The sequence below is a fragment of the Peromyscus leucopus genome, chromosome 13, assembly GCF_004664715.2.
Source record: "Peromyscus leucopus breed LL Stock chromosome 13, UCI_PerLeu_2.1, whole genome shotgun sequence".
Taxonomy (NCBI): Eukaryota; Metazoa; Chordata; class Mammalia; order Rodentia; family Cricetidae; genus Peromyscus; species Peromyscus leucopus.
Genome location: NC_051074.1, coordinates 52,647,510 through 52,669,440, shown reverse-complemented (window position 1 = coordinate 52,669,440; position 21,931 = coordinate 52,647,510). Strand labels below are relative to the sequence as shown.

The 21,931-nt window shown below is 46.8% G+C and overlaps 1 protein-coding gene across 1 annotated transcript in view; it reads left to right on the top strand.

Annotated features, from left to right (window-relative positions):
* Positions 1–14,283: 14,283 nt before the first annotated feature.
* The window catches only part of Kiaa2012 (KIAA2012 ortholog), a 114,489-nt gene continuing 106,841 nt past the window's right edge, over positions 14,284–21,931 (top strand). Inside the window, 2 exon segments of the mRNA XM_037210453.1 lie at positions 14,284–15,224; positions 16,483–16,749. Coding sequence (XP_037066348.1) covers positions 15,141–15,224; positions 16,483–16,749 — 351 coding nt within the window. The 5' untranslated portion in view covers positions 14,284–15,140.

The following is a 21,931-nucleotide window of genomic DNA, read 5'->3' as shown; positions in this document are numbered from 1 at the left end:
GCATCATGTCTTATGTGCAAATCATAGCACCTTGTATGGTGCATACCAGTTGTCCAATATATGTATCTAGAAGGAGAAGAAAAGGAAGGAAGGAAGGAAGGAAAGGAGGGAGGGAGGGAGGAAGGAAGGAAGGAAGGAAGGAAGGAAGGAAGGAAGGAAATAAGACCACACAACCCTAATGTTGTAGCACACCCTTGTCATCCCAGCTCAGGAGGCAGAAGCAGGAGAATCGTTGCAAGCTCAAGGTAGGTCATCCTGTGATGCATGAAGAGTTTCGAGCTACCCTGAGCTATAAAATAAAACTTCGTCTCATTAAAACTTAAAAAGTTAAAGATACGCTTTACATTTTTAAAGATTTCTTTTTTATGAGTATGCGTATATTGCCTGCACGTGTGTATCTGTGTCAGGTACTTGTCTGGTGCCCTCGGAAGTCAGAAGAAGGCATCGAAGCCCCTGGAACTAGAATTATGGATAGTTGTGAGCCACCATGTGGTGCTGGGAATGAAACCCAGGGCCTCCGCAAGAGCAAGAAGTGCCCCCCCCCATTTAAAGCTTATTAAAAGTAATTAAAATAAGGAAAAATTAGAGTGTTTCTCTAATTATTCTCTAGGTCTGCTTTTTTTTTCCTCGGTGGGAATTTCCCAAGGACACTTCCTCCTAGTTAAAATGTCTTTTCCCTAGAGAATATCCAGTAGCACCAACTTCTAAAAGGCGGTGGTAATTAGGGAGATAATTGGGAAGGAATAATCAAGCAAATGAAACAGGAGCTTTGGAATGCCGTGGGGATGCCGACTTGGCAAATGCCAAGAATTGTGTGTCCATCTGGGTCCTCCGAGAAACAGATACCAAGACAAGATTAGATGTGTCTGAGATTTATTAGGGAAAACACCTGTGAGGGAAAATGGGGCGGGCGCCAGGAGAAGCAACAGACGGGCACAGATCCACCCGTCCGAAGGAGAGCGAGAAGAAAGGCAGGCTGGGTGCCTTTGACTGCTGTGCCGCTGGAAAAAAAAAAAAAAGAAGAAGTTTTGCAAGGTCATCGGGAATCCCTGAACCGGTCACTCAGCGGAGGTGCGGTCACTCAGCGGAGGTGCGCCTGGTCCGCCGCGTTCCCAGGACTTGACCTGCCTGCCGTGAATCTGCTGGCACACTCACCCCTGGGTTAGGAGCAGCCTGTAGATGCCTAACCGGCACTATGTGGTGATATAGTCAGTGTCACTTCTGCCCCAGGGAGCTGGTGACATTGAGGGACGTTTTTACACCGAGTTGTGTCTTCTCTTTACACATCCCATTTAGAACCTATTGCTTCAGCATCCATCTGTGGGGCACCTGATCCTCTGCCCTTCTTTGGGTATTGTCTTCACGCTCTCTTATATAAATCAGTGTGCGTGCGTGCGTGCGTGCGTGCGTGCGTGCGTGTGTGTGTGTGTGTGTGTGTGTGTGTGTGCACCACGGTGCACTTGTAAAGGTCAAAGGACAACTTTTGGGTGTCTATTCTCACCTTCCACCCTGTGGAGGTGGACCATCTCAGCTCAGTGTGGGAAACCACTGCATCCGACTTTTTCCCTGGGTTCCAGGGCTGGAACTTGCAGCCTCAGGCTTGCACAGCTCCTGCCTTTCCCTGCCGCTCCGTCTCCCTGACACCTCCTCTCACTTTTCTTCTCCGAGACAAGTTCTCGTTATGTATCTCAGCACAGCCTCTGGGTCCTTGTCTTTCTGCCTCCGCCTCCTGAGTGCTGGGGTTCCAGGTGTGCACACACCAGCCGTTAGGTACCTACTTTATCCTCAAGGTCCCATCTGTTCACATGGTGATGCTTCTAAATTGGAGATGCAGCTTATAATTTTTGAATAGTGACCGCCTGATGGCAGGAGAGTGAGTCAGTTCTGAGTTGTCAATGTCTGCCCCAAGGGAGAACGCGATAAATACAGCAAAGTGTATTTACGGTAGGTGAAGGTTCAGTATTCCTTGCTGAAGGCATGACTACTTTTGTGTCTTCCAGCAGAGCAAGTCAAACGCTCCACATGACACAAAGGGAAGATGCCAGTCCACACAAATGGGCACTGGAATTCTACAGTAAAAACCCATGGATGTCTCAGGAGACACAGAATTTCAAGTTAAGGTTGCTGGAATCGACTCATTTATTGCAAAGTCACCCGGGGCACCAGGTATCTTTCAAGAAAAGAAGCTTCTAGAAACAGATAATCTAATTAAAGGAAGGCTAACACTGAGTTTAGCCAAACAGTATCTCACCAACATGACTACCAATCAGAGCACCCGGCCTCCATTTGCTAAAAGGACTGCAAGCTAAGCCCCACCCACATTTCTGAACACCCCCCCCCAGTGCTGAGCGTCCCCCTACCCAGCTACTGAGCATCACTGCTATTGATCAAAGTGTCAAGCTATAGCCTGGCTTTGAAAGAGGCACATTCCCAAGGCCGGGCATAGTGGCATGTGCCTCTAATCCCAGCACTTGTAAGGCAGGGCCAGACAGATCTCTGAGTTCAAGGCCAACCTGGTCTAAAAAGCAAATTCTAGGATGGTCAGGGCTACACAGAAAAACTCTGTCTTAAAAAACAAACAAACAAATGAAAAAGATGTATTCTTAAACCCTGAATGAGGCACTAACTAAAAACTATCTGGATATTTTTAACATCACAATTATCATGTTTATTCCTCCTTAAATTTCATCATTAAACAAGTCGTGTACTTAAGTGGCATCTTGAGACTGAGGAACTAGGGTTAATATAATAAGTTGGATTAACTTTCCACATTGATTGATGCTGAAAGGAATTATTGAGAATGATTAAATCCACACCCTGGGATGAGAATGGGAGTTCTATTGAGTTAACAACATTGAGTTGGCAAATGTCTGTATATGTAGCACACACACACACACAATTCAGTCTCCTCCGTTGCCTATGGGAGGCATCATTCATCATCCATGAGCTCTTTTTTTTTTTTTTAATTAGGATAGAATTCTTCAATTATTTCCAGTCATGTGTTCTAGGCAGCTGCCACCAAGAGACTGACTTTGGTATGTATCGTGGTTTGAAAGAAAATGGCCCCCATAGGGAGTGGCACTATTAGGAGATGTGGCTTTGTTGGAGTGGGTGTGGCCTTTTGGAGGAAGTGTGTCACTGTGGAGGCGGGCTTTGAGGTCTCGTATTTGCTCAAGCCACACCCAGTATGTCAGACAACTTCCCGTTGCCTGCTGATCAAGATGTAGGACTCCCAGCTCCAACACCACATTGTGCCTACATGCCATCATGTCCCACCATGTTGATAATGGACTAAACCTCAGAAACTGTAGGTCACCCCATTAAATGTTTTCCTTTATAAGAGTTGCTATGGTCATGGTGTCTCTTCACAGCAGTAGAAACCCTAAGTCAATATGCCAGAGGGAGCCAGCACGCAATTCCTATATTATGTTCTTCTGTGGAATTGAACTCCAAAGAAAATACAGGGGGTTCTAACACCAGTTTGTTCTGGCTCTACCCTAAATTATTAGTGAAACCCATAACAGAATAGCAAAAAGAACAGTCTGGGGTTGACTCAGGATCATCATGCAGATTCTGGGATTTCTAACCCAGTCTCCCACATCGCTTTGGCCAACCCCATACTGCTTACTAACCACAAAGCGTCCTGTGTTTGGTGTAGCCATGGTGTGTATGTCTTGATTGTTAATTTGATGGGATTTGGAATCACTGTGAGAACACACCTCAGAGTGTGTCTGTGAAGCATTTCCAGAAAGGTGGGAAGCCTCACTTTGCACACCAGCAGCACACCCTATGGGCGAGGGGTCCTGAAATGAATAAAAAGATAAAATGAGCTAAATACCAGCATCCATTGCTCCTGGCTTCCTGAGTGTGTTGTGGTCAGCTGTCTCACACTCCTGCCACCGTGACTGCCCCACCGTGGTTGACCATAACCTCCAACTGTGAGCCTGACTTAGGGTTTCTTTTTCTTTTTTCTTTTCTTTTTTTTTTCTGGTTTTTCGAGACAAGGTTTCGCTATGTAGTTTTGGTGCCTGTCCTGAATTTCGCTCTGTACACCAGGCTGGCTTCTGGCCATTTCTGTCTTAGGGTTTCTATTGCTGCATCAAAACACCATGACCACAAAGCAACTTAGAGGAAGAAGTTGATTTGGCTTACCCCTCCAGATCCCAGTTCATCTTCAAAGGAAGTCAGAAACTCAGACAGGGCAGGATCCCGGAGGCAGGAGCTGATGCAGAGGCCATGGAGGGGTGCTGCTTACTGGCTTGCTCCCCATGGCTTGCTCAGCCTGCTTTCGTATAGAACCAGGACCACCAGCCCAGGGATGGCACCACCTACCATAGGCTGGACCCTCCCTCATCAATCACTAATTAAGAAAAGGCCTTGCAGCTGGATCTCGTGGAGGCATCTTCTCAGTTGAGGCTCCCTCGTCTCGGATGGCTCTAGCTTGTGTCACATTGACAGAGAGCAGCTAGCACAGAGACCGAACACTCCTTTCTTAGGTTATTGTTGTTGGGTAGTCTGTCACAGCAACAAGAGGAGTGTGACAGTCACTTAGAGCCACTGAGTCACCACTGAGTCACCACTTCCCACTAATGTATCAATATAGTGATATTTTATTTGTACTAAAATTTGATTTGTATGTTAATAAATAAAGTTGCCCCAGGGGTTAGAGCTATTAGAGTCATAGCAAAAGCTGGGCGGTGGTGGTGCACGCCTTTAATCCCAGCACTTGGTAGGCAGAGCTAGGTAGATCTCTGTGTGTTCAAGGATTCACCAGCATTGGAGACACATGCCTTTAATCTCAATACCAACCATAGAAGATCTGGAGGTCTGTACAGACACGGCAGTGACGAGGCAGTCATGTGGTTGGGTTTACAACCAATGAGAAGGCAGAACAGAAAGTCTATATAAAGACAAACACACAGGAAGTAGCTCTCTCTTCGGAGAGGTCTCTGGCTGAAGAGGCTAGCTGCAGCAGACGGGTAAGGCTCTTAGCTCTGATCTCTTGGCTTTCTTCTTTGCATTGGTTCTGTGTTTCTTATTTAATAAGATGGTTGGTTACATCTACATATCAAAATTATTTTCTTCCTCAAAATTTGCCTGCAGGGGCTGGCGAAGATGGTTTAGCAAGTAAAGGTCCTTGCCACGAGGCCAGCACTCTACGCTCCATCCCTAGGACTCAAACTGCAAAAGGAGGGAATTGAATCCTGAAAGTTGTCTTCTGACGTCCACATTCGCACCATTACAGGCACATGCACGCACATATGCGCGCGCGCGCGCGCACACACACACACACACACACACACACGTAATACAATTTTTTAAAATGCTTTATTTTCATTTATTTTTATTTTATGCATATGGCTATTCTGTCTGCATGTATGTATGTGCACCATGTGTGTGCCTGATGCCTGCAGAGGTCAGAAAAGGGCCTTGGATCCCAGGAAAACTGGAGCTACAGACAGTGGTGAGTTGCCATTCCCAGTAGGGTGCTGGCAATCGAACCCGGGTCCTCTGGAAGAGCAACCAGTGCTCTTAACTGCTGAGCCATCTCTCCAGGACCCTGTAATTTAAAAAAAAAAAAATTATAATAATAAACTATTTTAAATTTTGCTCTGCAAATTCATACTGTCTGGTCTACTAACTAATGAAAATGTGAGGCATTTTACAAAATTTAATGCTCTGACCTGATAAATATAAATAAATAAAAGGTTCCACATTTTTATTCTCTGGGTCTTCAATTGGAACATGAAGTTCTCTGTTATGGATAACAGGCACTTCCACTGCTCAAGGGAGAGAGAGCACACTGCAGGGCAGTGAACTACGCCTTCCTTAACCTGACCTTAGGTTCGATTCTCCAACCTAAAACAATAAACAACTACAAAGAGCCTTCTGTATGATGCATCTATGGACAACTTTTGTTTGTTTTGATTTGTTTCACTGGGGCTAGGGACTGAATTCAGGGTCTTAGGCATGCTGGATACAATACACTCCAACCCTTCTTCCTCAGTTCTGATTTTTCCTCAGATTCTGACAACTTAACCTTAGGGCCTCACATATGATAGGCAGACACCCAATCACTGGGCGATAGACCCAGCCCTCATCCATGGTTTGTTTTTGTTTTTTTTTTTTTTAGACAAGGTTTCTCTGTGTAACAGTCCTAGCCATCCTGGAACTGACTCTGTAGACCAGGCTGGCCTGGAACTCACAGAGATCCACCTGCCTCTCTGCCTCCTGAGTGCGGGTATTAAAGGTGTGCACCACCACCCCCAAGCCGGCATCATCCATGGTTCTTTAAACTGGCTGAACATTAGAATCACCGGAGGAGCACCCAAAGCTTGTCAGGGCCGGCCAGGAGTGGGAGCAGACACTTTCTCTCCAACAGTCTTTGTAGCTGGCCTACCACAAAAAAAAAAAAAAAAAAAAAAAAAAAAAAAAAAAAAAAAAAAAGGTTAAATCCTGTCTTCCCCATTCCCGGATGAAGGAGCTGAGACAAACTGTGCAGATCGCCCTATTGCCCTGCGGTAGGGAACAGAATTGACTTGAATCCCAAACTATCTCTCCAATGCACATTGTGGAGTGTCCTCTGTGACACATTTTGACATCCATTCACCCTCACACAGACCCGAGGATCAGACCCGAGCATCAGGAAAGACCCCCCTATTCCAGCTCTTCCAGGCCACGCCAACGCAAGTCCTGTATGCTTGAATCCTCGGCTGTCTTGACTCTCCCACGGCATCTGCACACGGACAAGGGTGCCCACCCTAGAGTGGGTGGCCAGGCCAGACGTCAATGTCTTTAATCACCGTGACTATAACTTCTGAATACTTTTATTTCCTGATCGTGCTCGGGCCTTAGATTTCTGTGAGTCTAAGTGAATTAGATGAAATTTGGTTGTTTTTTTTTTTTTTTTTAAGCCAGAATGAATTAAGCAGATGGACCCAGGTGAACAAAAATAACTCGCCTTCTCCCTCACCTCTGCCTTGCAAATTTTCCTTTTATTCATGCTCCAGACAAAACAACCCCAAGTGATTCTCAGTGAGTCTGAGAATCCCCAAAGAGTTCTCTTCTTTATTAGAGACACTAGCCAAAAAAAAAAAAAAAAATTCCCCTGCAAAATGCTGTATCAAGCGCTCCTTTTTTTGCTGCCTGTTCTCAGCAAATCTGGAGCTGCTGACATCTTGAGAGAGGATGGAGCAGCTGTCAGGCTCCCCGGGTTCTAAAGGAGACAGACTTTGTCCCGGCTTGCTGCTGGCCGGGGACACGCCATCCACAATCTGGATTTCTTGTCTGGGTTCTCTCAGCTCCGCCACGCCCCTCGTCCGAGCTCGGAGGAGCCCCGACGCCGGCGGCGTCGCCGCACAGACCAGCTCCGGGAGCAGCCAGTGAATCACAGGCACTCGGGGATTTCTGCCGAACAAAGAACCCGAGCGCTGGGAAACTTCCCCTGGGCCCCAGTGGATAGGCAAACCACTTCCACCTCGCCCGGGCGAAAAACAAAAAACCAAAAAACCAGTGCACAGCGAGCGTAGTCCTGGCCGTACCGCCCCACGTCCGCAGACGCTGGCATCCATACCCGCTGCATCCTGAGCGAGCATCCTGAGGCGTGGAGACGGTGATGAGCAGCGGTGGCGGGCGGCTCGGTCTGTCTGTCTGTCGGTCGGTCGGTCTGGAGCTTTCTGAAAAAGAGAGCTCTTTGAATGAGCCAATGAAAGCTGTTGCCAGGGAACCAGATGCCGCGAACAGGCCACTCCAGCAGCGTTAAGAACACAACAGGCACACAAGCCGGGAGTGCTGGAATGAGCATCAAGCGCCCTCGGCAGCTGAGTCCTGCAAGGCCCGTTAACCCTTTGTGCACCTAGCCAGGAGCAGGCTGTCAGGAGAAGCAGGATGGTCAAAATCCAAAGAGCCAGGTCACCCGCGCTGCTGGCACCTCCCACTGAAATGACTATGGCAAAGCTGTCCTTCCTGCTTGACTGACAACTCACCCCGCCCCCCACCCCGCATCCCTGGGTAGGCATCCCCAGAGGAGATGAGCGAGGGCTGGCGATCACATGATCGCAGAGGGCACCCGCTCCTGTTACTGGCCCTCGTGATCCCTCCCAGCTTGTGGCCTGGCTTCTTCTGGCCATTGGCCTCAGGAGGGCAGACTCTGCTGCCACATGTGTGTTCTGTGTGGTGGGGAGGCGCAGCTCCTCCCTGTATCCCCAGAGCTTCCTGGAGCAGCCAGAGGCTGGCAGCCTACCCTCATTTTAAGAATGCTGCCTGGAGGGGCATAGGCACAGGCTAGCCCTCCGGAGAAATGAGCAACAGGCAAAATCCTATGGGTCTCCTAGCCTTCCTCCCTCCCAGAGACACATGCTGTCTCCACCACCCCCCTTCCCCTTTTTCCCTTTTCTTTTCTGTCATTGCCAATCAGGCCTTCACTCTGCCGCCCGTTTCTCCGCTGTCTCTACAGAAGAACTTGAAAATTAGTTCACAAGAGAATCTGAGTGCTTCCCTAAGGGAATCCATGCAAGCTGCCGTGAAGGTCCCTGGGAGATTACGGCCTTCTTGGTTCACAGGGCAAAGTCTAGCAGCCGGTGGACTTTGAAAGGGATGTTGTTCTGAAAGCACCCAGACTTCCAGAGACCGCTGCTCTTGCCTCCCACTATCAGTTCCGGCTCTGTTGGGGCCATGGGTGGGGGTGGAATTTGGACATTCAAAAACAAAATCTTACTAATGTGAGCAAATAACGGAAGGAGAGAGAGAGAGAGAGAGAGAGAGAGAGAGAGAGAGAGTCTTAACTCATGCGATTTGTTTACAAAGAGATGAATTTTCTGTATTCAGTTAGTATTTCTCAAATGATCGGTGAACAGTTCATAGACGGACTCCTTGACAGTAAGAAAACAGAAATCATTCTTGTCGCAGAGTTAACCAGTGAACTGGACGGCAGCTGACAGAGGAGTATCTGATTGTGTAGTCTTGTCACTTGCTGTCTCTACATGTGAGAGCCCTTCGGTGAGGCAGTGGCCTTTAGAGCATCGGTTTGTACATCAAAACCTTACTTCTGTGACCTAACGGTAAGGAGCTGTCCCTGCGAAGTCTGTGTTACGAGAGAGAATTATTTCTTAAACGCTATTAATTGACTGCATACTAGACGGCAGTCTGTGCCTTGCGCTGGGCATTTTATCCTTTAAATAAACATCATTATAACACCAGGCAATGAAATTTTTTGTTTGTTTTTTTGAGACAGGATCTCTCTGGAACTTGGTATGTAGACCAGGCTGGCCTCAAACTCACAAAGATCTCAGCATTGGAGAGTCAGAGGCAGGTTTGAGTTTGAGATCAGCATGGTCTCCGTGAGTTCTAGGCCAGCCAGGGATACACAGTAAGACCCGGTCTCAACAAAGACAGGACTGTACGCCAATGACACCATAAGAAGACATCCTCTTTCCTGTCTCTGCTGCTGAACGGCTCTAGGCTCGCAGAATCTGCAGGGTCTCCCGTTTGGACTGAGCTCATTGCTGTCCCCTCCTGTCTGATCAGTTCCTAGAAACTGCTACTTTTGTTCCCATGGATGGAGCTGCCGGCCAGAGAGTGACTGATTCCTCCCAGGTTATGAAAGGACCAAGAACACGCCATTTGTATTTCTTCCATGAACTTGCCATCTCCCCACCATAAACTTAAGAGTTTGCAGTTATGAGTGTCCCTGCTAAGAAAATGACAGTTTTTTAGAGGAACCAAGCATTTTTGACTCCTAAGGCAAACCCCTCAAACAGACTCTGAGTAAGGAGGTCCCCACTACCCCGTCCTGAACCAGCTGGGGTATGTGGCCTTGATTAATACCTAAGAATAGAGAGGCTACAGGGGCCAGGACAGCCACCTTCCCCGTACTAGGGTTCCAGAATATTCTGTGTTGCTTTCTGCATTATCTTCCTTCATTGCTGGCCCGAGCCGCATGAGAAATCAGCTCCAGTATCTAAACAAGCCACATATTCATCCTCAGCAAGCCTGCGCGCTTCTTCCAACAGGTCAACAGGGTTGACTCTCCCACACTGGTGTTAGCGCTCTTTCTGCCTTTGTTTACTGAGTCTTGGGTTGGTTGGCGCTTTTTAACCTGTGAGGCTAAGCTTTGGACTGTGGCCAGGCAAACTCCCAGACTACTAAGACAGCCTTTGACCTAACGCTCTTACTGCTCTTCATTTATATCTCCTCATGGCTCAAAGATAATTGCTCATCTCTTTGAGCATGTTACAGAGGCAAACCGCTACATGTTTGGTGAGCAGCTACTATGTGCAAGGGGTGGTATTAGGGTGGTGGTGGTGGTGGTGTAGAATGAGATCATCTGAGAAAGAGCCCTCTTTGTGTAAGGCAGCATTACTCGTCAGATGCAGAGGCTGTCTTTTTCAAGGGTCTTTCATTTTGACTTTTTCCTGTAACCTGTGTTTGATGTTTGTGGCAGGTCACTGTGGTTGGCCCTCTTGGCCTTCATTTGACCTTTCCTGTAGTTCAAGAAGTTGAGAGCTGACCCAGACAAATCCGCAAACCCACTTGTAAGGTAAAAGCAAAGAGAAGCCAGGGGGAGCGTGGAGGGAGTCCCGGAAGTCAGGTCAGAGGGCTTGGAGTCCTGCCTCCATCTCCACAGCCGCACCCACCGCGGAGGGGGAAGCTGTAGCCACAGTCACGGCTCCTCCCTGACAGCTGAGTGTTAGCCTGGAAGGAGTTTCTTAGGGAGAGTCACCAGCACTCCGGGATAAACAACAGATTAGGACCAAATTCAGGGAAGGCCCCACGCCACCTCTGCGTCCGTCGCGGTGTGGCTTTGTGAAACTGTTCTCTCTGTGCCCTTCGGAGGGTCAAGACAGCACCAGCAGATCGTGGAGGCTGGAGATAAAGAAACCACATCCTCACTCTTCTACCAAGGGGGGCGGGGGACCCGAAAATCCTGACGTTTGCGGAGTGACAGCCATTGAACCCAAGGACTTTGAAACGAGGGACAAATTCCCAAACACACAGGGGATGGGGCATCTATTTCTATCGTTTCATGTGGTTTTTATTTATTTGCAGAGTACCATGGTTATTCATGATGCTTTACAAACCATAAAGACAAGGTCTCCACCCTATAGAATTTACAGTGTAATTTAAACATGCACGCGGCGGCCTGGGCTGGCAGGTCAGGCATGGGGTGGGGGGGTAGTTGTATAACAGGGGTGTGGAGGGCTCCTTCTTGAGTTATAAATACTTCCCAGTCACAAGGGCCTTTCATCTGGGATCCCTGAGCACTTTAGAATAGCAATAACCTCGACTGCTTTCTAAATGCACTTTCTATAAACTGTTGCGAGGACTGAGTAAACGCTTTTAAATGCCTATTAATTGATCCATGGATCTGCTCATTGTCCATATTAAACAGCATGGATGTAAACACGATGATTTAGGAGAGGCCTGCGGGGGGCTGTGGGCTGTCTGCTCACAGACGACAACCCCAGAGAGGCCTAGCTGCCTTGTCCTGGCCTTGAGAGGACCCCATGGACACCTGGGGGGTTTTCTCAAGTGAGATTCTTGAGAAACTAGACTGGAACAGTCATCGCTTCTTGGTGTCCTGTTCGCTATCTGTGGACAAATCGGTGTGTCAGAGTCTGTGGGGTTCCCCCAGAGAATGTCCACCGGAGAAACAGAGTCACCCCTCAGCTGGCAGCTGTGACTCTCAGCTTCCTCCCAATCACTCCATCATGCTCTTCTGAGCAATGCCATTTCCAAAACGGTACGCTTCCTATTTTCTTGAGGCTGACGGAGTTTCCCTTTCTATATTTTCCTCAGCGGTCCTACAGCAACTGACTAGTCATTCCTGACCTGTTTGACAAGTTCATTCAAGTCCAAGGGGAGACCGGCCTGGGTTACGAGTCCTGAGGGTTCACCCAGAGGTTCACGAGATAAGCGCCCTCCTTACCGTCACCTTTTACAAGTCTCTCAGACTTTCCTTTCAAAAGCCCCAGATGGACGCACATCACCTCCCGGCTTTGAAAACCTCGCCTGAGTGGGCAGGAGGAACAGGAATTCCAGCTCACCATGACTACACGGCAATTTCCAGGTCAGCCTGGGATATATGAAACCCTGTCGTTAAAAAGAATCACCGGGAGAGGGAAGAGCTGAGGAATGAAAGCCAGTGTATACATGACCTTCATGGCCATGGTCGCCAGAGAGGTCACCCCTTTGCCGTGTGCATGCCGGTCTTCTGTAATGTCCTCTTTCATCCTGTCCCCTCACATCCTCACATCTTCCCCACTGAACTGCCTTTTCATGTCTCACCCTAACACCCTTCCTGTCTGCAGACGTCCACAGCCCTCACCACCCATGCCCTCCCTCTACCATACACACCCCCCCCACACACACACACACCTTCTGTCCTCCACCTCTGGGAACACAGCTGTCCTGACTTTCAGGGCTGGGGTACTCTTCTCGACTAGGGCCCTCGGCTACAGTTACCACTTCGGAAACCTTCGTCAGGGGTCCTCTTTATGTCTTGAAGAGGTATTGAGAGGGGAGATGGGGCAACCGTAGCCCGAGACCCCTGGGGACTATTTAGAGCCCTGGTTTTGAAGGCTTCTGTCCCCACCTGCTGTGAGGGGTTCCTTTCAGGTTATGCTGACCACTTGGATTAGCAAGTGTGTGAATTGGCTTTCAAGTTTGTGCTACACATTTGAAAAAAAATTTTTTTTAATTGTGATAAAAGGTACAGAAGTGTACCATTTTAAGTCAACAGTTCCTTGGAACTAAGAACGTCCACCCTGTGGACGGGATAGGATAGGCTATCTATCTCCAGAAGGCTTTCAGTTCCCCAGTTTCCACAGAACACTAACTTTGTGTTTCCTTGCCCCTCCCCCAACCCCCAGGCACCACCGCCCCCTTCCTGGTTCTGGGAATCTGACGACTCTAGATGTGTGACGTAAGTAGTAGCACCCTCCGACATGTGACCAATATTGTCACTAGCTTATTTCATTTAGTGTGATATCTTCAAGGCTTATCAGTGTTGTAGCACACATCTGAATTTCTTTCTCTTTTTAAAGCCGAACAATGTTTTATTGTATATGTATGTCGAATTTTGTTCGATCAACTGTGTGTCAGTGGGTAACTGGATTGATTTCACATTTTAACTGTTTCAGTTGGTTGCTATGAACACAGGAAAGACAAATCTGAGAGTCTGCTTCCAGAAACCCCTTTGGGGAATACACCCCAAAGTGACTTCCTAGACAATGTGTTGATTATATGCTTGGTTGTTGGGGTTTTTTTTTGGACCTGTTATACCATTTTTCATGGAGGATGCACCATTTTATTTTAAATATTATTGTTTGCCTGTTTATGTTGTTTTGTTTTGTTTTTTAAGACAGAGTTTCCCAGTGTAACCTTGACTGTCCTGGCTCTGTAGACGAACTCAGAGATCCACCTGCCTCTGCCTCCCAAATGCTAGGATTAAAGGTGCCAGCCTCCACCAACCACCACCACCCCCACCCCTGCAAGGATGCACCATTTTAAATGTACATTGGTGTACAAGGATTTTTGAGTCCTCCGTCCCTCACCAACACTGGCTATTGTTCGTTGCTTTCTTCTGTTTACAGCTTCCCAGGTGTGAAGTGTGACCTCACTGTTGATTTGACTAAGCTCAGTTTTGAACCTCTACCTTCACGGATCTTAATTCCTCCTCATTAAAACTCAATCTCATTTCACAGCATGAGGTCTAAGGCTAGGAGTTCTGAGCCTGTCTTGGGGGGTGGGGCGGTTTGCGGCGGCGGCGCCCTAGGAAGGCCCCATGGAGAGGGAAGTGATAGGGACAGGTAGGTGGGCCAGCCCACTTCTGAATACCATGAGCGGTTTGTTTTCCCCCACCCCCACCCTGGCCAAAACTGGGTCCTAAGCAGCAGCAGGACCCTCTGACTTGCTGGCCCTCACCAAGTTGTTTTGATGATGTGTCAGCATCAAAGGGCAACAAGTGGTTAAGATCCTAACAGGGTGCCAAGTGATATCCAGTACGCAGGACAGTCACACCGTGCAGGATGTTTAACGTCCTAAGCCCAAGAGTGGTATGGTGTGCGTGCGTGCATGCCTGCATGCGTGTGTGCATGGTGTGTGTGTGTGTGGTGTGTGTGTGTGTGTGGTGTGTGGTGTGTGTGTGTGCGCGCGCGCGCGCGCGTGTGCGTGGTGCATAGTGCGTGTTGGTGGTGGTGTGCGTGCGTGTGTGCGTGCATGTGTGTGCATGGTGTGTGTGTGTGTGCGTGTGCGTGGTGCGTGGTGTGTGTGTGGTGCGTGGTGTGGTGTGTGTGTGTGTGTGTATGTGTGTGTGTGTGTGTGTATGTGTGATGTGACAACCAAAATGCCCCCCACTGAGAACCAGGTGTGCCAAGGAAGTCAGAACTTCCCGGTGTCTCCCAGTCACTCATGCAAAGCAGTCATTTGTAAAATGAGGCCTCCTGTCTAGTTCAGGGGATCCTGGGCACAGCCAAGGCACATCACAGATGGCTTTGGATGACCTAGAGGACTCCCTGAGTCTGTTAATAGTTGACAGTGACAGACTCACATGTCAGGGGAAAGGGAAGACACTTATTCAAAGCAAATGGACGCACATCAGAAAAAAAAGACCCCAACATGGTTTCCCACCCCACCTCCTACCCTCAGGACTTGGTGTGTGAGTCTGGTCCCTTCAATGTCCAGTGGACAGCTCCCCACCCCTATCCCAGCCAGTGAACCAGCCGTGCCTTTGCCTGGGTAAAAGGACTTCATTTCCCTGTGCTGCCATAGCAACCAGGAAACAACCTCCCTCCACAAAGGGAAGGATGGTGCCTTGGCCCGGATTTGCAGATGCACGCGGCCTGTAGCAGAGCAACCAGGTCTCAGGGACAACAAGGACTCAGGGGAGCAGAGCACACACAGCCTGCTGTCTGAGGGCCTTACGGTCTGGTTCTTCTCTCCACAAAGATGCACTCTGTCTAAACTGTGTGCCTGCCTGTTACTGGGTTTCTCTACGAGGGGAAACAGATTTCATAAAAGGCCCAATGTTCATGGTCTCTTTTGGTTTGCTGTTGAGCTTTGGAAACCCTGAGGTGTGACCAGTTTTCAGCCTTCAAAACCGAGATGAACTGCCCTTGAGAGGGAGCAGTCGGGGAGGAATCATGTTCACCCTCTCTCTCCTGAGCCGGGGACACGGGAAGTTGGTCCAGAATAAACAGAAGCTGGAAGTCTATTTTGAACCAGAGGTAAGTCTTAGAGCCGCGGGGAGGGGGGCACATTTTGAGCATGGAGGAGGGATGCTCTGTCTTTCCAAGCTGTGTTTTGATGAGTGTTGGAGCCAAGGTGTTGGTCACTGGTAGATCTTCCCTCTTTTTGTTTGACGTCCGTCCGTAATTGCCACGGGAACAGCCTGCCTTGCGGACACCCGCTCCCTACCGCCTTTACTTGGACCTGAAGGAGAATCAAGATTGTCTGGAGACTGGGCATTGGGTTCAAGACCGGAATTCCTACCTGGTCTGTAGAAGAAATTAGGAGAACCAACAGCTATTGGCTTTTAGGAGCCGTGCTTGGTGGTTGAAATGCCGTATTTGTGCCGTTCAGTGGCTTTTCTGAACTTTGTGGAATTCAACCCACAGGATTCATATTTAATGGAGGCCAAAAACAAATCTCATTTTAGAAGATTTTTAAAGAGGTGGCAAAAATCCCCTTGTTCTTGTTGTGCTGGTGTTTTATTTCTTGAGGACTGCCAGGAACAATAAACACATTGGGGGTACTTTGTAAAGGCGTGCGTCAAACAGAGCTCTCCATCATCGTGGTATTTGCCGTGACATTTGACCTTCACTGTGTTAAAAGATATATAAAGTTTCAAAGGACTTCAGTGGCCAATGGCATACACTTACAAAATAATATGGCTCCTTTATAGGCTCTGATATATAGCCAAATTAGGCAGTGTTCCCCAGTCTGGAATGTATAGTGTCTCTACACATAGCTGAAACAGAGTGGGTTGGAAGAGTTTCTCATATTTAAACTGGTTACTAGTCCAGGTCCAATTGCCAAATCATCTACTGTCCCTGATACTCCTCTCTCTGCTTGCACACCAGGAGTTGTAACTAGCCTGTAGGCAGGCACGGCTCTTCTGAAAAGCTGTGTGGAATAAAATGGATTTTTGTACTAGGTTCTACTAACTTTTGTTATTGTGTTGGGTTTCTGTGTGTGTGTGTGTGTGTGTGTGTGTGTGTGTGTGTGTGTGTGTGTTAAGGTTTTTCTTTATTATTTTTAATTAAATGTACATGGGATAGGATTGTAACCCCTAAGGTGGAAGGCAAAAACGGATGCCCACACACTGTCCTCTGACCTCTACACATGCCATGGCTCATGGGCTTGCATGTACACCCATAAATAAACACACGGTTTCAGAAAGCCAAAAACTTCGTACAGACAGTATTAGCTGCTGAAGGGTTTTTCCACAGTGTCTCAATCAAGGCATTTTTCCTTTCCATAAAGGACTATTTGAACTGGAAGTCCCCAGAAGACTACGTCCTGGTCAGTAACCCCCGGGATGGGGACAGTGCCAGCCAGCACTCCTGGAGCCTCTTACTTCCTAAGACCTTCAGCACAAGAAAGGGAGCGCTGATCCTCTACTCAGAGGGGCTGGCTGTGTCAGCGTGGCCACCCAAAGAGAGGAGAAGAGGTCACAGGAAGAAGCCAGACCTTGAACTGCACACGCTTCAAGACCTCAAAGAAGCCATTTTGGCATACGGAAGGAGACAGGTGGGTTTGGGAAAGGTGCTGGTGATGTGTTCATAAACGCAATTGCAGCTTTGAATGTGACTTCTTGGTCCCGAGGGCGCAGAAACTCAGACCTCCAATTCCGTCATCTTGCCCTATATGCCAAGAACTACTGTCGTGAGGCTCACAGATCATATACGGGGAAAACATCAAAAGCGAAAAGACCCTGGGATTGTCATTTTATATTTCTCCTTCAGTTACAGTGACACACAATCCTTTTCACATCCAGACTGTAATCAGAACCCATGAAACCCTGCCTCATAGACATCATCATTCAGCCTCTGATGTTCCTATCTTGTGGAGATGAGAATGCTTTGAATATTTACCTTGAGCCTTTGGGCGGCAGCAGACGCTAACTACTTCTTCCATTCTGCGTTTACCATTAGGGGCATCTCTGCTGTCTTCTGATCCACACTGTCTGATGTGTTGAGATGCACGCATGGCCCTGCTTCCTATAACCAGATGCACCAGCCTTCTGGCTAAGGCCCTGATCAGTCTGTGAAGATGTGTCACTCTGAAGGTCTAGGTTGGAGGTGGCATGTTACTCCCTGGTTTCAAAGTCTCTCGGTTCTAATAAAACTTTAGCTCTTGACACCAGGCACACTGGCTCTCTCTTTCACGTCAAGCCCACTTCTTCACCCCAATACCTCAACGATGGACCCCTCAAAATCCCTCCTAATGCAGGCTAGCTCACCCCCACAACTCCTGTCACAACTAAACTTTTGTGCTTGCCTCTGGATAACTCCTACACATCCTTCAAAACAGAACATGTCACCTCTGTATCGGTCAGGACAAATCTCTCTCACCCACGGCCGCTTGGTCCCAAGTAAACACACAGAGGCTTATATTATTTACAAACTGTATGGCCTATGACAGGCTTCTATTAGTCTATAAGCTGCCACATGGCTATGGCTTACCAGTACTTTTTTGGTTTTTTTTTTTTGTTTGTTTGTTTGTTTGTTTTTGTTTTTTTTGTTTTTTTTTGTTTTTTTTTTTTTTTGAGACAGGGTTTCTCTGTGTAGTTTTGGTGCCTGTTCTGCATCTCACTCTGTAGATCAGGCTGGCCTCAAACTCACAGAGATCCGCCTGCCTCTGCCTCTCAAGTGTTGGGGTTAAAGGCATGTGCCACCACCACCTGGCTATCATTTTTATTTTATCACTAAGAAAGTTGGTCTATATGAGTGCTAAGATACAAGTTTTAGAAAAACTTATTAAAACAGATCATAGAGATATTCAGACCCAGACAGAGGAATTTAAAGGAGAACCAATCTCAGCATTGTATTATAAGATTAAAGAGGAATAGCCTAAGGTTTTCAAACAACCAACTTTAATTTATCCATTAACCTTATAGGAACTGCCCAATGATAGATATCCCCAAGGCTGTGTAAGAGCTGAATGGACTCCTGTGGAAATGTTAGATTTGAGGAGATTCAAGGAAGCACTATTCTCATATGGCATGCATTCACTTTTGTGACGCAGATGTTAAACTCATGGTCAACTTATAATAGAATTATCCCTCAATACTAGAGAGACTTGGTTACAGCAATCTTGGAGCGTGGTCCTCAATTACAGTGGAGAACCTAGTAGAAAGATGAGGTTAAGACCATTGAACAATGAAGTAGGGCTAGAGGTAAGGGAATCTCTCAAGACCAACTTCTTGGAGAAGGAGATTCTGCTAATGTAGAAAGGCAATCTCTATATGATGACCACATCCTGAATTTATACCTCACAGCAGCCTTGAATGCTTGGGATAGAATTGAAGAAGTAGGAAAGAAAACTGAGTCATTTACTAAAGTTTTTTTTTTTTTTTTTTGTTTTTTTTTTTTTGTTTTTCGAGACAGGGTTTCTCTGTGTAGCTTTGCGCCTTTCCTGGAACTCACTTGGTAGCCCAGGCTGGCCTCGAACTCACAGAGATCTGCCTGCCTCTGCCTCCCGAGTGCTGGGATTAAAGGTGTGTGCCACCACCTCCTGGTGCCATTTACTAAAGTTATACAGGGCTCAAAAGAAATCTTCACTGATTTCATACAAATATTGACTTCAGGAGTAAATAGAATGATACCAAATTCAGAAGCTAGACAAATGTAAATTGAATATTTGGCTTTTGAAAATGCTAATGCACAATGCAAAAGGGTAATTAGGTCATTAAAGGCAAGATCAGCACCCTTGGAGGAATGAATCCAAGATACAGTCAATATTGAATCTCATAACCATGATGCTGCTTGGATAGGAGAGGCAAATGTGGCAAAGGCAGACATTGGACTAATGGATGTAGATCAACAAGGGACAGTCAAGGTAACCCTTTGTCATCTGGAAATGCCTTGAGGGGCCTCTCACAGGCCTCCATGTCAAATTTGGTTCAGTTGTTTCCTGTCATCATGGAGGAAACTCCTTCCTAGAGCAATTAAAGAACCTAATGACTATTGTAAGAAACCATACTGCTCTGGATGATAGAACACCTATAGAAGAGAGAAAAAAAATTTCAGGAGAAACCATAAAGCAAATATTTTGGCAAACCTCTATAAATGATCAAAGACCAAAGTTAAAAATAAGAACAAATGGCATTGTCATTGAATGTCTTGTAGACACAGGTGTAGATGTAATAATAATTGCACCAGAATCTTGGCATCCAAATTGGCCTCTTCAAGAGGTAAATGTTCAGCTTTTAGGGATTGGAATGTTATCTCATGTAATATTATTTCTTTCTTGGGTCTCTGATGGAACTGAAGACCAGATAGTTACAGTTATAATTTTCTTTGTTAACAAATTCAGAAAAGAAATTCACTAAAGAGGTGTAAAGTGTAAAGAATATCAGAGGGTGGAGTTAGCCATTAGTTAACCATGAAGGTTTGGAGGTCTGTATAGACAGGAGACAGGAAGTGATATGGCTGGGTAGAGAGAGGACTCTAAGGTGGGCAGAGACAGGAGCCCGGCCCCTTTTCAATCTAAGGAGTCGTGGAGGTAAGAGGTGACTTTGGCTGCTCCTTTACTTCTCTGATCTTTCAGCATTTACCCCGATATCTGAGTCTGGATTTTTATTATTAAGACCAATTAGAATTTGTGCTACAGAAACCCTATCTCAAAAAAAACAAAACAAAACAAATTAAAAATACTAAAGTTGAAACATTCTTGAGTATTTGCCGTGATCTTGAATCTGCTTTAGGTGGCGTGGAGCTAAGAACTGTGCTGAAGGCAGAGCTCAGTGGTTGAACCCCTGCTGGCAAACTATGCTATAAACTGAACCCACCATGAGCCATGTTATCTTCTTCTGGGTCAGTCTTTATCTAAACAAAGGAGATCAATCATTAAAAAAGACCACACTCAAGGTTACAGAGCCCAATGTGGAGGAAAACAGGGCTGACGTTTAACCAGATGGTAGTGACACTTGCCAATGTACTGACTGGGCCAAGAATTAGAACCAAATAACCAAGGGCCCACACAGATCCAGAAAGAGCATAGCACAGGAAGATGGGATTCCATGTTTAAATGCACAGAGCCTCTGGCTGTGTGCCAGGCTGAGGGCACACATGGAGTGACATCTCTGGGTCCCCTTGGCAGTTTTCCTGATGATCCAGCTCCCTAAGGAGCAAAGATCAATGTCAAGTCAAACAACTGGACTTCAGAGTTCTCAGGCCTCTACAGGAATACTAAGCTTTCTCTTGGTTTTTCTTTTGTTTTAAACCAAGGGAAGTCTTATACTTGAAGCACAATCCTAATTAGTTTTAACAATAAAAAACCAGGAGTCAGATATCAGGGTAAAGCTGAAAGATCAGAGAAGCAGAGCAGCAGCCACACAGAGACTTCTTACCTCTACAAATCCTCAGAACGAATGGGGGGTGGGGAGTCCTGTCTCTATGAATTCTCAAATGAATGGGCCAAGATCCTGTCTCTACTGGCCTTCTATTCCTGCCTCCACCTCCCTAGTGCTGGGATTAAAGGCCTGCACCATCACTGCCTGGCTCTGTTTCTCTTTTAGACTGGTTCAATCTCATGTAGCCCAGGGTGGCCTTGAACTCCTGATCTTCCTGCTTCCTCCTCCCAAGTGCTGGGATTAAAGGTGTGCATCACCACTGCCTGGCCTCTATGGTTAACTAGTGGCTAGCTCGGCCCTCTGATCTCCAGGACAGCTTTATTTGTCAGAACACAAACAAAATATCACACAACATACACTTTCAAAGTTAGAACCATTCCTGAGGACTTCTGTTCATTCAACATCTCCATATTTAGAAGTCACTTTACTGTAAACCCAGATAACCATAATCTGGGCCGAGAATTAGAACGAAATGTTGATGTAACCAACCGTCTTATTAAATAAGAAACACAGAAACAATGTAAAAGAGAAAACCGAGTGGTCAGAGCTCAGAGCTAAAATCTCACCCTTCCTCCTGCTGTCCCAGCTTCACGAAAGAGACCTACTTCCTGTCTGTTCATTTTTTTTATAGTATGTTGTTCTGCCTTCTCATTGGTTGTAAACCCAAACACATGACTGCCTCGTCACTGTCTGAATGTACAGCCCCCTAGGTCTTAAAGGCATATGTCTCCAATGCTGGCTGTATCCCTGAACACACAGATATCTATGGGATTAAAGGCTTGTGCCACCACCGCCACACTCTTGCTATGGCTCTAATAGCTCTGACCCCTGGACAACTTTATTTATTAACATACAATCAAAATAATATTTCAGTACAATTAGATTACCACCACAACGAAATAACCAGGAGCCCACACAGATCTAGGAAGAGCATAGCACAGGGAGATGGGATTCCCTACTTGGCAGCTTTGAAATGAAAATCATGGCTACGATCTTGAAGTACAACAGAAGTCTATAAAGTTTCTTAAATTGTCAGATATATTCATTTTCAAATTGTTTCCTTATTTCTCACTCTTATGTTTTCAAAATTTTGTGAATCTGTCAGTACTTTTAAAAATGTCTGCTATAGCAGGGTGGTGGTAGCACAGGCCTTTAATCCCAGCACTCTGGGAGGCAGAGGCAGGTGGATCTCTGGGTTCAAGGCCAGCCTGGTCTACAGAGTGAGTTTCAGGACAGCCAGGGCTACACAGAGAAACCCTGTCTCAAAAAAAAAAAAATAGATAGATAGATAGATAGATAGATAGATAGATAGATGATAGATAGACAGACAGACAGATAGATAGATGGATGCTCACT